Below are 14,219 nucleotides of genomic sequence, written 5' to 3'. Positions count from 1 at the left end.
CAGAACTGTTTCAACAGCATTGCTTTATGCCACCTGTTACAAATCAATCTCCCAATTATCTGCATTCACTCCGGTACGTATAGATGTGAACCACCTCTACACACTCCCCCGTTAATAGTTAAGGCTGCAGGTGGGACCTGACACTACCCAGTCTTTGTTTTTACTACTATAGTAGAGTATAGGTGTAAAATAAGCAAAAATACTGAAGTAAAGAACAAGTTTCAACTGAATTTAAAGCATTCATTTACTAAATTTACACCGTTTGCTGTGGGAATATACACTGCCTGACCAAAAAAATAAAAATAAAATAATAATAATATTTTTTGATAGACTGCATTTAGCTTTGATTACAGCAGCATTCACTGTGGCATTGTTTTGATATGAAGCGTCTGTGACGTCACAAGATTTAATTCCATCCAGTGTTGCGTTAATTTTTTTAATTTTTCACCAAGATCTTGTGTTGATGATGGGAGAGTCTGACCGCTGCACTTCTCCAGCACATCCCCAAGATTCTCAGTGGAGTTCAGGTGTGAAAATGATGCCTCACGCCCCCCGAACCACTCTTTCACATCCAGTATATTCAGGTAGCCAGCTGACCTCATTCTTTGGGCATAATGTTGCAGAACCTAGACCTGAACAACTGCAGCAACCCCAGATCATAGCACTGCTCCCACAAGCTCCCACGCGTCTCTTATGGTTGGTTCCCCACTTTACTTCCCGTTTTTAATAATGCATTGGACCCAGTTTTAATATTTTCTGCAATCTCCTTAGATGTTTTGAGATGAGAAGCCACTCATTGCATCAGTTGCACCATAACCACCCGTGTCCAATAGGACGCTCATACATATTTGGTTAGTTAAATCCGGGTGACGCCTTTTTTTGTGTGCGTGTGTTTTGGCTACGCAGTGTATTTTGAAATGCAGAACAGGAAAAGCCCCGGTGCGTTTTCGTGCCATTGATGGCGGTTGTAGCCTTGAGGTCCCGTGACGAATTTCATTGGAACTTTCTACGGCCAGGAAAGACTTGATGTTTCCTGCTTCTCCCCAGTTGTGTGGTCGCTTAGAAAACACACGTACGGTTGTCTCCTGGACTTGAAATCCCTTTGCCTCCTCGACCCAAAAACGGGGAAGGGAAGAATGTTTGCTGTGTTGAAAGTTTAAATGCTGTAAACCCACCGCCACCACTAGTGGAGCCGCTGAAGTAGACGAGCACCGCATCAAAATACTGTAAGGTACGTGATGTTCATGTAAACCTCGCTCTGGTTCTAACTGAGGAACACGCAAGTACACTTCATTTGTCACCACAGCGCTCGGCAGCAATGGTTATTACGCAACACTAACTTCTTCTGTTTGAAGTTGGACTTAAGGAAAACGTCTGTAAATTGGTTAATTTCGCTGTTTTGCCGTTAAGACCTCGCGTTTTTTGGCTCGCGATTAGTTGCGTTTATTTGCCTTTAGCAGGTTAAACCTCCTGTTATATGTGTGTGTATGTGTATGTGTATGTGTGTGTTCGTGTCCTCCCCTTATTCTCCTGGCTCTTTATTTCTAACTTCTGCCCTCGACTGGAGAAGGTATGGTTTTATTAATTTATTTATTTACGTCCCCACCATAATAAACGCCATATGTGCTGAGATTTTTAGAAGTTCGTCTCAGCCTCACAGAAAGAAGACCAGGGTTAACAGGAGTAGCTGAAGCCTTTCAAAAAAAAATATATATATATATATATATTATTTATTTATTATTATTATTTTTATATATCCAGATTTGCAACGACGACCTAAGCCAGAGACAACAAACATAGAAAAATACATACACATAATTTGCACCATTCATTACAAGATTATTTTCTTTTAAAAAAATAAGAGTATGTAAGAACAGTCAGGTGATTAGAAACAGGAACAGTGGTCATGGACAGATTTGTGAATGAGGAGAATATGCAGCTTCCATGAAGTCATCCAGTTTTAGTTGAGTTCTGGCTGCAGAAATTATGCGTCATACCCCCAGAAGGTGAGCTTTTTGTACCCCCATGTTGATTCTGCCCTGTGCTACACTGACACAGCGTTCAAATTTGCAGTGACGAGAAGCATGCTTCTCTTGGTAATCTCTCTTCACAATTACTTCCCCCCTCACCGAATTATATTTAGATTGTGTGCAAACCTTTCCGTTTGACTTCAGGAAGTTCATTGCTTTTATTTTGATGTCAACAGGTGGCCATATGCACTCACTCGCCAGTTAGTTAGCGTCACCAGTGAATGCGAATGCTTTTTCGAATCTTATCTTTGTGAAGGTCATGGTGTTAAGCACGGGCCAGTCAGATGGTGTAATCTAAAAGTGTGAAGATTGCATAAAAGGCTACAATCTTTCAACGAAAATAACTGTTATCCTTATTTTGTACACTGTTTTCGTAAGAGAAGTGGGCAGAGCGCAACACTGAGACCCAGGACTACACAGCAGACAGTGATGAGCCCAAATTACATTCATTTTTCTTGGGAAATTTCACTGTTTTAAATGATAGTTTATTAAAACGTAACCATTCCCCTAATTACCTTGTTCTTCTTTGCACTAAAACAAATGGAAAAAATCTGCAGTTGTTGTTACTCGTAGGTTATTATGCCGTTATCTTACTGGTCCAGCCCCCTTAAGATCAAATTGAGCTGGACACCCATGATATTAAGCATTTGTTTAACCTCCTGAGACCCAAGCATTTGTGTGGAGTACATCTTGATTTCTTTAAGATAAGATTAATATGTTTATGTATTTGGGATTACCTAAGAAGTAGTAAAAATAAGCGTCATATTTGAACTGGAGTATGTGGACACAAGGATTATGCGTATTTGCGTATTACAAATTAAGTCGCCGATGTGAACCACAATACGAAACTGTTTATTTTAATGCAAAAGCAGAATTGGAAACGATAAAATCCCAACGTCCTCAAACGTGTACATGTGAATTTGTTAAATTTTCATGTCATATCAAACTAGAAGAGTCAAAAGTGTCTCCGTATGAGGACAGCAGGTTTAAATGAAGCAGAATAAGCTGCAACAAACCTAAAACATAATGTCCCCATGTGAGGACGCCGGGTCTCGGAAGGTTAAAATAACCGATAGAGCTGTTAATTCAGTTGTGTTTTCATGTTGGAAGCTGTGGCTGTGTTTGTAGTACTGTTGTAGTACCGTTGACTGGTATTGCGCATTGTATATGTGACAAATCCGTCTTAGTAATTGGGCTAGGCTAAATAACAGAAACACCTTTGTGATTAATTCAATCCAGTTTCAACAGCGCCACAAACCACGTCCTCAGAAATGATCGTACAGTTGAATTAGCACCTTTCTGTCAGATTAAACAGTTCATGAGATCATGAGGGAGGGGTTAGCGTGAGGCTGTTCTATTACAAAAGTGTTTGTTTTCATTAGTCTGCCCAATGCGAGTGAGTGTGTGAGGAGGAACTCTGTGAATATCTGCGATAACCGTGCGGAGAAGCTGCTGCGGCGTTTTCCGTCGCAGCTCCAGTAGTTAAGCCTTGTTTCTAAAAGGAAGTGTGCAGACTGTGGATGTCGGTGCGTCGTCTGGGCAGCCAGGTTGAGGGGTAAGATTTTGGTCAAAACGCTGAGGTCGGTTGCACATAATCAAGGTTGACTGAGTTCGTGCCCCTCGCACTTCTCCAGCTGCACTTCCTCAATCGGAGATGTGTCTCTGTTGCATTTTAATGAGACACTTCTAAATTAGATTAGTGTTTCCTGTTATTCATCAGTAGGTATTCTTGGCGTTTATCTGAACAGTTTAAAAAACACTACGTGAGTGTAAAGTGTATGTAAAAGTCTGCAGTTTAAGGAACAGTTGGTGTAATTAAGGGTTATATATACTTAGTTTGTCTTCCTGTTCATGCGCTGGGAAAGCCAATGACAAGTTTATTTGTAGCTATCCCTTTCATATCAGATTTAGTGTCGTAGCGTGACTCTGCTTTGTTTTCTCGCTAAAAGTCCTTGACACACATGATGCGGAACCACACAGGCAGAAAAAAAAAAAAAGTTTAACAACCCCATAGGATATTCCGTGGCAAGGATGTACGCCTGAGCTAAGCAGGAAGAATGCTATTTTTGATCCCGTGTTGTAGCCCGGTGTAATTGTGCCTGTCAGCACAAGTTACTTCATGTTGTGGTGTGATTGCAGGGCACGCTGGTCTCAGACTGCGCCGAGGGAATGCGTTCAACATTAATCCCTCGATTCTGCCTCCCCGAGCTTTGTTTCGGTCCTTATGGGCAAAACTTGACGACGTCTGTTTCGTGGGTGGGTGGGTGGGGCGGGCTGTGGCATTCCATTATTTAGGAGTAGCAGTGTCAGCTGAAAGCGTGGTGGATGGTTATAGGTTCTTTCCCCCCTTGAACAAAAATATCTCTGGAATGTTAAAAAGCGGGTCCGACCCAGTGACGTGCTCAGCCGTTTGACCGTGAAAACGGGCGCAGATGTGAGGCAGCCCAGGAAAGTGTGCAGCCGTTTTGGTTGCATAAACGCCAGGTTTTAAAAAAAAAACAAACAAACAAACAAACAAAAAAGAAAAACTGAAAAAGGTCTGAGCCGATTCACTCAAAAACAACATCCAGTTTAACTAAAGACGAACCTAAAAGTCAGCTAACTGGTTCGTTGTAATAAGCAAGAACTTTAAAGCAAACTGAGCGGATTTAATTTAAAACCGCTGATGTGGCCGAACAAGTCAAATAAAGCTGGTTTTGGGGGCTTTGAGAGGCTGTAATGAGCTTTTAATAGACTAAACCATTCATGTAGTGTAAAAATAAGAGTTTTCTGGCATGAGATGAAGGGCAAGTGTGCTGGAGGAAAATGGCAATGCCATTGTTTATCTGCTTATGAATGTGCGCGAAAGCGAAACTAAAAAGAAAGTTGCACACAGCAACAAAAAAGAGAGAGCCGGCCCGGTGCTGAAGGGGCCGCGAAGGTCCCTCCGACTGCACGCATGCATTTTAAAAGAGAGCTCCTCTCTCGCCGTCCCCTCACACAACCCCCAACGTGAGGAGAATGAGATATTCCTCCAGGATGTGTTCGGCGTCAATACGCAAGACGGGGAAAGTTGACACAAAGCAGGTTTTTCATTTTTGGACAAACAGCAGTGAGATTGTGTCGGACAAACTAGGCTGACCTCACAGACTTCAAACAATGGACAAGCGAGAGCAGCGGGACAAAGGCTTTTGTTGTAGAACAAGTGGAGATTACATAACCTACGATGTGTCAAATTTATTTAGTAAACAAAATATTTTCCTACCAGGCTCCCCCCGGTTAAATTGAATAGAGGACGCAGTATTTCTTGCCCCGTCTGTGAACCTGTGTGGTGTCTGATATGTGAACGAGCGTCGGCTTTGCATGTGTTAATACGTGCTAGAAAGTGTCAGTGTAGGATGAATACGTAAATACGGACACTGTTTCTCAATGGGGAAATGCAGATATCACTGCAGCGAAGAGCGAAAGCAAAGCCGAGAGAGTCATATCTGCTGCGATGTCTATCTACTGATGTGGTATTTTATTGAGAAGAGTCAGAAGAGAGCGAGGATGTGCTATAAACGCTGAGAGGAAGGCATGAGTTAACTGGTTTCCCAGGAGGAGGGAGCCTGCCCGCTGTCATGTCGCAGCTCACTGACCCGTCTGTTGTTTTCTGTGTACTTTCGCTGCAATCTTCCCCCTTTAAGAAAAAAAAAAACTTTGGATCACTTCAACCGAATGTTCTTTTAGAGTCAAGAACACTGGAGTGCGTTGGAAGTCACAAAGAGTAAACGTCTGAAAGAACAAGTACCGGCCGTTTGTCTTCTGGCCATTTGCATCTCAAAGAAAAAGAATAAAGGGTTTTATTCGTGGCGGAGAGAAAGTTCTTGCGTTTTCGTCCGGCTCATGTTCCCAAATGCTCCCAAATAGAATTTGCTTGAGTTACAGTTACACTAGTAGCAAACCAGCTTCAGCTGAGAGTCTGAGCTGTTCAAAAGGTCCTTTGAGAGCGGGTTATTATTTTATCTATAACAGGGAGATTGGCACTAAAGGTACTTGCAGGCACCCAGTGGCCAGGTGACCTTTTTCTTTTCCACCGCTGACAAGTATGCGTCCCCTCTAACCTGTATAATTGCTGAGTTAATTGAGGCCATGCTAATAAATAAAGGCCAAGTAGCTACTCCTGCCCGCCGGTTCACAATCAGCCAGAATACGTTACAACTCACATCAAAGAAATAAGGGAAATAATCCAGTTACTCATCATTGATAGAAAGAGTAGAGAGTAGCAGTGGCGGTTCTAGACCAAATGCTAGTGATTAACCATTTTAACCAAAACGCATGATGCAAAATACCACATTTGCAACACAAGTATAAAAAAAACAGTAAAATAGTAGCATACCCAGCAGCAACTCAGCAGACAATCAAATCTGTCCTATATTACAAGCGATAATCAAAATAATCAACAGATAAATAGGACTTAATGTCCTTTTTTATTTATTATGATAGTACTACTGTAGCAGGATTGCTTGGTTTTGTGTTGTGGTAATGTTAACTAATGCTGCTATTGTGATTCATAAAGTTATGGTTCTGTTCATGGTGATCATTTCTTGCTACTGCCTCTTGTCGGCAACGTTGACTTTTTATCAGCAAAACACACCGAACTCACCTTAAGCGTCAGTGCAGTCGCACAATTTTGGTGATTAATGTGCTGCGTTTGTTCGGAGGGCGGCTCGTCTACTCCCCTACAGGAGAGTAGAAGAGTTCGGTTTGAGTTCCCGAATAACAGCGGTTTTCTTTTCTCTTTTTTTCTAATGCAGCAGTATCCCAGGATGGAGAGTGGCCAGCGGTATACTTGAAGTATTTGCCTGGAAGAAGTGTGTTTTTTGTTTTGTTTTGTTTTGTTTTTTCATGACCGTGCGCCTTTGAACGTCAACCGACCCCAAGATGGAGGAGCCGTCCAGTCTCCCCAACGTCAGCATACCCTGCCACGACGAGCAGAGGGACAAGAAAAAACGCTTTACAGTGCGTGCTGTAGCATTCAGTCGGATTTAATTTGCACTAATGTTATCGTTACGTCTACTGTAGCTCTCTTTGCTTAACCCTCTTTCAGGTTTACAAGGTGATGGTCACTGTGGGACAACAGGAGTGGTTCGTCTTCAGGCGATACGCGGAGTTTGATAAACTCTACACCGCAGTGAGTTAACGTGTCACCTGAACTCTGTTTATAAGTCCTTAAGCCTCAACTCTGCTGGCTTGTGTGTCATGCTGTTTACATTGACATTTAGGGTAATTTTAGGCTTATGACCACAAACTCTGCCTCCCTCTTACATGAACTTTCTCTCCTGATCTTGTGTCTCTTAACCTAGTTGCGGAAACAGTTTCCATCTATGAACTTGAAAATTCCCGCAAAGAGAATATTCGGGGACAACTTTGAACCAGGTAAGTATCTGCAGTATGCTAACCGGGGATGTCCAATATTGACTTTTTGCCGATATCCGATGGCCGATATCGTCCAAATTCTTAATTTCCGATTCCGATATCAACCGATATGGTATACCGATATATGCAGGCGTTTTGTTTTTTTTTTCGCCCAGACTTATTATAGTTAGCAAGCACCCTGTTAGCGACACTAGCTACACTCTGTTGTTTTGGCTCTGGGTGCGGTTTGATTAGGTCATCAATCAACCCCACAAGCAGCAGCAGCACAACCCGGGCATTATGTTATCTGTTTTCATTATCGGTGGTAAAACAGATAACGATATGAACAGATATTACAAAAATAGGCTAATATTGGCCGATATTACTGGTTGGCTGATATTATCGGACATCCCTAACGCTAACGTAGTGCTGGGTGGTGTGCTGGTTCATACCGATACCGGTATGATATGAATTCTTAATATACAGTCATACCGGTGTGTTTGACCGGACCATTTTCAGTGTAGCACACGCATGCGTCACTGTGAGGCATGATGAAGACGGAAAAGTACGAAAAATGAAGCTGCAGAATGAGAAGACTTGTTCCAAAAAAAAAAAAAAAAACGTGCTGTGTCAGTTTAGGGTGACCCGATGTCCCAGATTTCTGGGGACAGTCTCCGTTTTGGACGACCTGTCCCCCTTTTCAAGCTGTCCCCGAAAATGTAGCCAATTTTAGCTTTTTATGAATGAGAAAAAAATGTGTTGTAGCTGGTTGATCTGCTGCTGACATCACAGACATAGCAGTTTAAATATGTCAAAATAAATGAAACCGTGATTGTTCCTGTTTCTCCATTTCATCTTGATAACACTGAATTCATTTTTTCTTTTTTTCTTATCTCTGAGCTGTAAATTTCCACATCAGCAGGCAGTGCTAATGCTGTTTTATTACTAGTGTGGGATTATCCTACAATATTTACTCATCATCACAGTAAAATAGTCCATCCTTAGTCAATCTACTGCATTAATTTCTCTCTCAGCCAGTAGAAAATGTGGAACATGTGATTATGCATTAAAAAAAAAAACCCTGATATACATTTTTGGTCATACCGCCCAGGCCCACGCTAACGTACATATACCACACACTTTCTAATCCGCTGTTTGAATAGTGCTTGATTGCATTTTCCATCTGCCCAACAGAGTTCATCAAGCAAAGAAGAGCAGGGTTGCATGAGTTCATCAAGCGAATTGTCTCGCATCCTTCGCTTTGCAACCAGTAAGTGTTCTCATTATCATCATACTTCCTTATTTTGTAGATCTAATCTTATTAGATTGAATTTGTTTAGCTTTTTTTGTTTTTGTTTTTGCATTAAATTAAGTTATTTTACTTCACAGTCCAGAGGTTAGGACTTTTCTACTGATGGACAAAAGGCTACACCTTTCAGATGCATCTGAAGACGAGGATGACAAAGTGAGTATGATATTTAAATCTGAAATGTATTTCAGTTAATTTACCTTAAATTGTTAATATGTCAGATGATGTTTTCTCTGCTGTTTAACAGAACAGCTCTACCTCCGGAAACATTAACCTGGGACCGTCTGGAAATCCACAGTACGTTCACCACTCAGATACACCTCAGTAAAAGCCAGACTACCATGCTCTTTATTTATTTATATATTTATTTATTGTCACATTTCAGTCTTTCATGTTTCACTTTTGTCATGTTTCTTCCAGCGCCAAGCCCACAGACTTTGACTTTTTAAAAGTCATAGGAAAAGGGAGTTTTGGGAAGGTATGTCAACAATGCAATATCAGAAAGTACATCTGCTTTCATTTCATCTCGGTGTGAGACAGTGACACAGACTGAAACTCAGTTAATGAATGTGTTCAAGTTGTCTGCAGTGTGTCAGTTCCGTTTTCAAAAATTAACTTCGTAGAATATAGTGTGTAACTCCCTCCGAAAGCACAGGCAGACACACAAGTGGCTTTCTTGGTACTGGTTTATTGAAGCTTCTCCTCCAGCCACCGTGAAAAACTAATCACACAGCATTGATGACAAAACAGAAGGTTAACTTAGCATAAAAAACTTCCATCCTTTCATCTTAGTGTTCACAAACGCCACATGACTAGCATCAAAATATCACCGGAGCACTTTCAAAATATAAAATAAAAATAAATAGTACGTGATAATAAATGTAACTTACATAAATCCTCGTAGAATTAGAAAGACAAATATAAATTATCTCAATAATATAACTGCAGCAACAGTTACATAGTGTGAAGTAGCTTAGTACTCAGAGACTTTTTTAATATGTTCCTCTGTTGATTTCTGCTTGGGAAGCAACAAGTTTTAGTTCTGCCTGTGTTGACATTTCCATTCAGGAAGTGAGAATCAGATTGGGAATGGCTCAAGTTTACCATGTTGATGCAGTGCTCAATGCGCTTTGTATTTTGTGCCGTGCAGGTTTTCCTCGCGAAACGAAAAAATGATGGAAAGTATTACGCAGTCAAGGTCTTACAAAAAAAAGTCATCCTCAACAGGAAAGAGGTAACACACACACAGTGACACACTGCCTTAATTACAGTTACGTTTTTTCATGTATTTACAGCATGCTAACGCTAATTCTGATATTTTTCACAGCAAAAACACATCATGGCAGAACGCAACGTGCTGCTGAAGAACGTCAAACACCCTTTCCTCGTCGGGCTTCATTATTCCTTCCAGACCAAAGACAAGTTATACTTCGTCTTGGACTTTGTCAACGGAGGAGAAGTGAGTTGTTTCAGTTTTCGGAATAACGTGATCACACACGAATGAGTCACAAGAACAAGAACCAGCTAAGCAATGCAGTAGTACAGGATATACGCACAAGGCAGCTTTAATATGCTCCCTCGGATCTGCACTTCTACTAGCACGACCGCAGCGTGTTAATTTGTTTTATGACATCACTCCGAATAAATAAAGGCTCCTTAGTGTCACAGTGTCACCCTCTTTTTTTTTTTTAAACTGTAGTTTGTGACTGTGAAGGTGGCTAACAGTCAGTATGCTAGTAATATTTGAACAATGACTACAGAGGCCCTGCTCAGAACTGGTGTTAACACGCATCCTATTTCATCTGATCACAACTTGAAGCGACGTGAACACACCCAGCGAGACCGGAGATCACTGAGACTCATTTGGCCAGTTGTCGCCAGATTTCTGTGTACACACATACATCCTGGACCTACTCAACCGACGTCCTCGAGCATAAACCGTTTTTTTTTTGTTTCATTAAGAAAGACAAAAACCACAATAGAGTTGCTTTGCAGTTCTGCAAAACTTGGGTAGAGATCTTATTAAAGACAGCAACTGTTTACACAATATCCTGTAGCCAAATGATGTCAGCGTTTATTAGTATACAGAAAGTAAAAGTATGAGCGGATCCCCGTGTGAATGCCAGATCTTAACAGGGCCTAAAGTTAAAAAAAAGTAGATCAGTATTTGCATTTACCAGTCAACATATTCCTGTATTATGAGTATATACATTAAAAGAATTCACCGTGTCGCTCTTCCCCTCAGCTTTTCTTTCACCTCCAACGAGAACGAACCTTCCCGGAGCCCAGAGCGAAGTTCTACATTGCTGAAATGGCGAGTGCACTGGGATATCTGCATTCTCTCAACATTGTTTACAGGTACGGTGCTGGTTAGTGCTTATAAAATCATACAAGTTCAAATACATATGTTAATACCAGCGAGATCCTACACATACGTCACGTATTGAAAACGTGAAAAGCTGACTATGTTCTGACTTTTCCAGAGACTTGAAGCCTGAAAATATCCTTCTTGACCATGAGGTGAATGTTTACATTTGTTCTTATTAAACCTTTAATATACCGGAATGGCTTTTATTTTTATTTTTATATGTAGTATGCAAATGATTTATCACATCTAATCATAGCCCTTGGAACACACTTCTTTTCCGGTCATTTTTGCCTCTTCAGTGTCATTTCCAGTTCCAGCTGGACATGTGATTGAATTAGGTTCTACTAATGATTTTCCTGCCTAGCCCTATTGAGAAAGTGAGGGACCGGTGAATGGGGCTGATGAGGCTGTGGCCAACATTCCTGGTCAACAATAGAATCCTCAGTCCCTGCGAATAATGAGCCGCTTGTGCGGCACCGTTGTCTAAAAATGTCCCCGTGTCCTCTCTCTCTAAAAAAAAAGGGCCATATCGTTCTGACGGACTTCGGGTTGTGCAAGGAAGGCATTTCCCAGACAGACACCACCACTACATTTTGCGGAACACCTGAGGTATGAATGTTTTCATGTGTCCTCAATACTGGATTTGTAAATGATAAATGTGCATATATATGTGTCAAATGTGCTGGACGTGAGTCACATTAGCCAGACATGAAAATAAGATAACAAAATTAGTAGTAAATTAAAAAAAAATGTAATGATATGTTGTTTATTTGCCTCTTGTGATCAGTATTTAGCTCCAGAAGTCCTGAGGAAACAGCCGTATGATAACACTGTAGACTGGTGGTGTCTGGGTTCAGTGCTCTACGAAATGCTCTTTGGCCTGGTGAGTTTTCACTTTGACATTTCATAAATATCTCAAATTTTAAAAATGTGTTCCAGCGCTAAATAGTGTTTAATCAGCACACTGTGCTGCCACGCTCACTTATATACTTCTCTTTTTCTTTTTTTTTCCCTTTTCCCACATCCACAGCCGCCGTTCTACAGCAGGGACACGCACGAGATGTACGACAACATCCTGCACAAGTCACTGGCGAAGCGTCCCGGCGCTTCCAGTACAGCTTGGTCTCTCCTCGAGGGGCTGCTGGAGAAAGACGGCACGAACAGACTGGGCTCCAGGGACGACTTTGTGAGTGTGACTATTTAATGCGAACGGCACATTCACATTTTGAACGCCCTCTGGTGGCTCATCTGCATCATGTCAGCCCTGCCAAAAAACCCATTAAACTCATGTGGATTCGTTCTTTATTTCACCAGAATGAAATCAAAACGCACAGCTTCTTCTCTTCCATCAACTGGGATGACCTTGAACAGAAGAAGATTCCTCCCCCATTCACGCCCCATGTGGTAAATAACTTGCGTCTTCCAGCAGAGTTACAGATATAAGTCTAGTTGTCAGGGCTGCATTGGATTTTTTTTTGGATTTGGATGAGAGATTAGAGGAGGTTACTGCATATATTGTATTTAATCATATTTACACAGCATCTACTTAGGCAGATATCTAAACACTTTAACTCTTGTTACCAGTTTAATAGTAAAACCTGCACAATTACATTCAATTCAACACAATTATCACTGCAACTTTAAAAAAAAAAAGTACGCCTTTTTTAAGCTTTACACAGATTTAATTGGGGGATATTGTACTTGATTGCACTAGCCTGCACAAGTGTTTCTGATTTCTAAGTCTGTGTGTTACAGACTTAATTTATGAAGAAGTCTTGTTGTTTGTTGATCTGAATGAATCACCTAAATCATTCTTAAACCCACACCAAGCAGATGGTCGGCCGATGATCTGCTGTTAGTGTGTTAACCGGCCATCTGCTCTGATCTTTGATGTCTGTTTGGTATCACTGCCTCTAGGAGTTTTTTTTTTTTTATTATTTTAAAGCTGTTTTTAAACTACATTGTAAAAACAAAATAGTGCTTTCATGCCGTCAAATTAAGCCCCTTGCTGTGAATACACGCGTGCATGCATTTCGCTTTGTATTTGCTCCATGAATGCTAATATGATCCTTGCTTTTATTCCCCCGTGTTTCACGCAGAGCTCTTTCAGCGATATCTCAAACTTTGATCCCGAGTTCACAGAAGAGATGGTTCCCAGCTCCGTCTGTTTGACTCAAGAACATTCCAGAGTCCACGCTAGTGTTATGGAGGCCGACGACGCCTTCGTGGGCTTCTCCTACGCTCCACCTTCTGACGATGCTTTCCTATGAAACATTCCCAGTGTGGTCTTCACATGCCTTAACTTACTTTTTTTTTTTTTTTACTAAAGGGAAGAATTTATACCATGGATTAACTTGGTCTACGAAGCCAAAGCAAGCAGCTGGGAAGAACATGGACTTAAAACAGATTTTATTTGGAACAAGGTGTAACCAGAAAGTCTTCCTATTTTACCTATTTGTATTTATGATAAAAATATATATATATATATAAAATAATAAATATATATATATATACATACCAGATGATATTTTTTAGTTAAGGACAGTTGTTTCAGGTGATTGAAGGGGTTTCTAAAATGAGCCTTTACTAAGCATCACATTTCTTCCTTAAATAAAATCAATAAGCCAGTTTTCTGAAAAACTTGAACAATTCACTGGACGAAAAATGACACCATTTGACTGTCAAGTGGATTTGTTGTGTTTGTTCATGTAATTACTGTAATAATGAACTCATTTATGATTAGCTGGAAGTAGGGATTACTTGAGAGACCACTGAATAAAGCATCTTTGGTTTATAGGTCATATTTGTACAAAACAAACAAACAAACAAACAAAAAACGTGAGAAGTCTTTTACGTATTTACTTTACGTTTGTCTCTGTGATTTGGTTGTGTTTTTTTTTTTATTGAATTGTTTCTATTTTTGTTTTTGCTATGCTTTGCTTTTGCTATACATTTATCCGCATTCAGCAATGAGAAATCCTTGATGATTTTCTTAAGCACTCCTGCGCAATAATAATAATAATAGTAGTAATATTATTAATTAAAAAAAATCATAGGAAATATGTTAAATAAAAGTGTCTGTGTTTTATTTATTTATTTATTTGTTTTTATGTACAATTTAAATAGTATTGATTTT

The 14,219-nt window shown here is 40.4% G+C and overlaps 1 protein-coding gene across 3 annotated transcripts; it reads left to right on the top strand.

The window, feature by feature from the left end:
• Positions 1 to 943: 943 nt before the first annotated feature.
• On the top strand, positions 944 to 14,179 carry sgk3 (serum/glucocorticoid regulated kinase family member 3). 3 transcript variants are annotated; one of them, XM_047568274.1, is made up of 17 exons: positions 944 to 1,231; positions 6,809 to 7,010; positions 7,099 to 7,182; positions 7,355 to 7,427; positions 8,601 to 8,676; positions 8,796 to 8,871; positions 8,963 to 9,012; positions 9,136 to 9,193; positions 9,866 to 9,949; positions 10,043 to 10,174; positions 10,961 to 11,073; positions 11,199 to 11,235; positions 11,606 to 11,692; positions 11,871 to 11,966; positions 12,114 to 12,269; positions 12,398 to 12,487; positions 13,183 to 14,179. In XM_047568274.1, exons 2-17 carry the CDS (start codon positions 6,933 to 6,935, stop codon positions 13,351 to 13,353), a joined length of 1,461 nt encoding a protein of 486 aa, XP_047424230.1. In that variant the 5' UTR covers positions 944 to 1,231; positions 6,809 to 6,932; the 3' UTR covers positions 13,354 to 14,179. The 3 variants fall into 3 exon arrangements, with proteins under 3 accessions (XP_047424230.1, XP_047424228.1, XP_047424229.1); XM_047568272.1 differs by having other exon boundaries at positions 6,806 to 7,010; XM_047568273.1 differs by lacking the exon at positions 944 to 1,231 and adding an exon at positions 3,422 to 3,585 and having other exon boundaries at positions 6,806 to 7,010.
• Positions 14,180 to 14,219: the final 40 nt, after the last annotated feature.

Source organism: Mugil cephalus, chromosome 18 (genome assembly GCF_022458985.1).
Source record: "Mugil cephalus isolate CIBA_MC_2020 chromosome 18, CIBA_Mcephalus_1.1, whole genome shotgun sequence".
In the NCBI taxonomy this organism is placed as follows: Eukaryota; Metazoa; Chordata; class Actinopteri; order Mugiliformes; family Mugilidae; genus Mugil; species Mugil cephalus.
The sequence above is the reverse complement of the archived record's forward strand: the minus strand, read 5'-3'. Positions and strand labels throughout refer to the sequence as shown.

Bases quoted from the DNA above. Each gene is read 5' to 3' on its own strand.
- sgk3 (XM_047568274.1), top strand. From the start codon at position 6,933: ATGGAGGAGCCGTCCAGTCTCCCCAACGTCAGCATACCCTGCCACGAC. The intron at 11,236-11,605 runs GTGAATGTTTAC...CTAAAAAAAAAG, and splicing joins ATATCCTTCTTGACCATGAG to GGCCATATCGTTCTGACGGA. The intron at 12,488-13,182 runs GTAAATAACTTG...TGTTTCACGCAG, and splicing joins CCCCATTCACGCCCCATGTG to AGCTCTTTCAGCGATATCTC.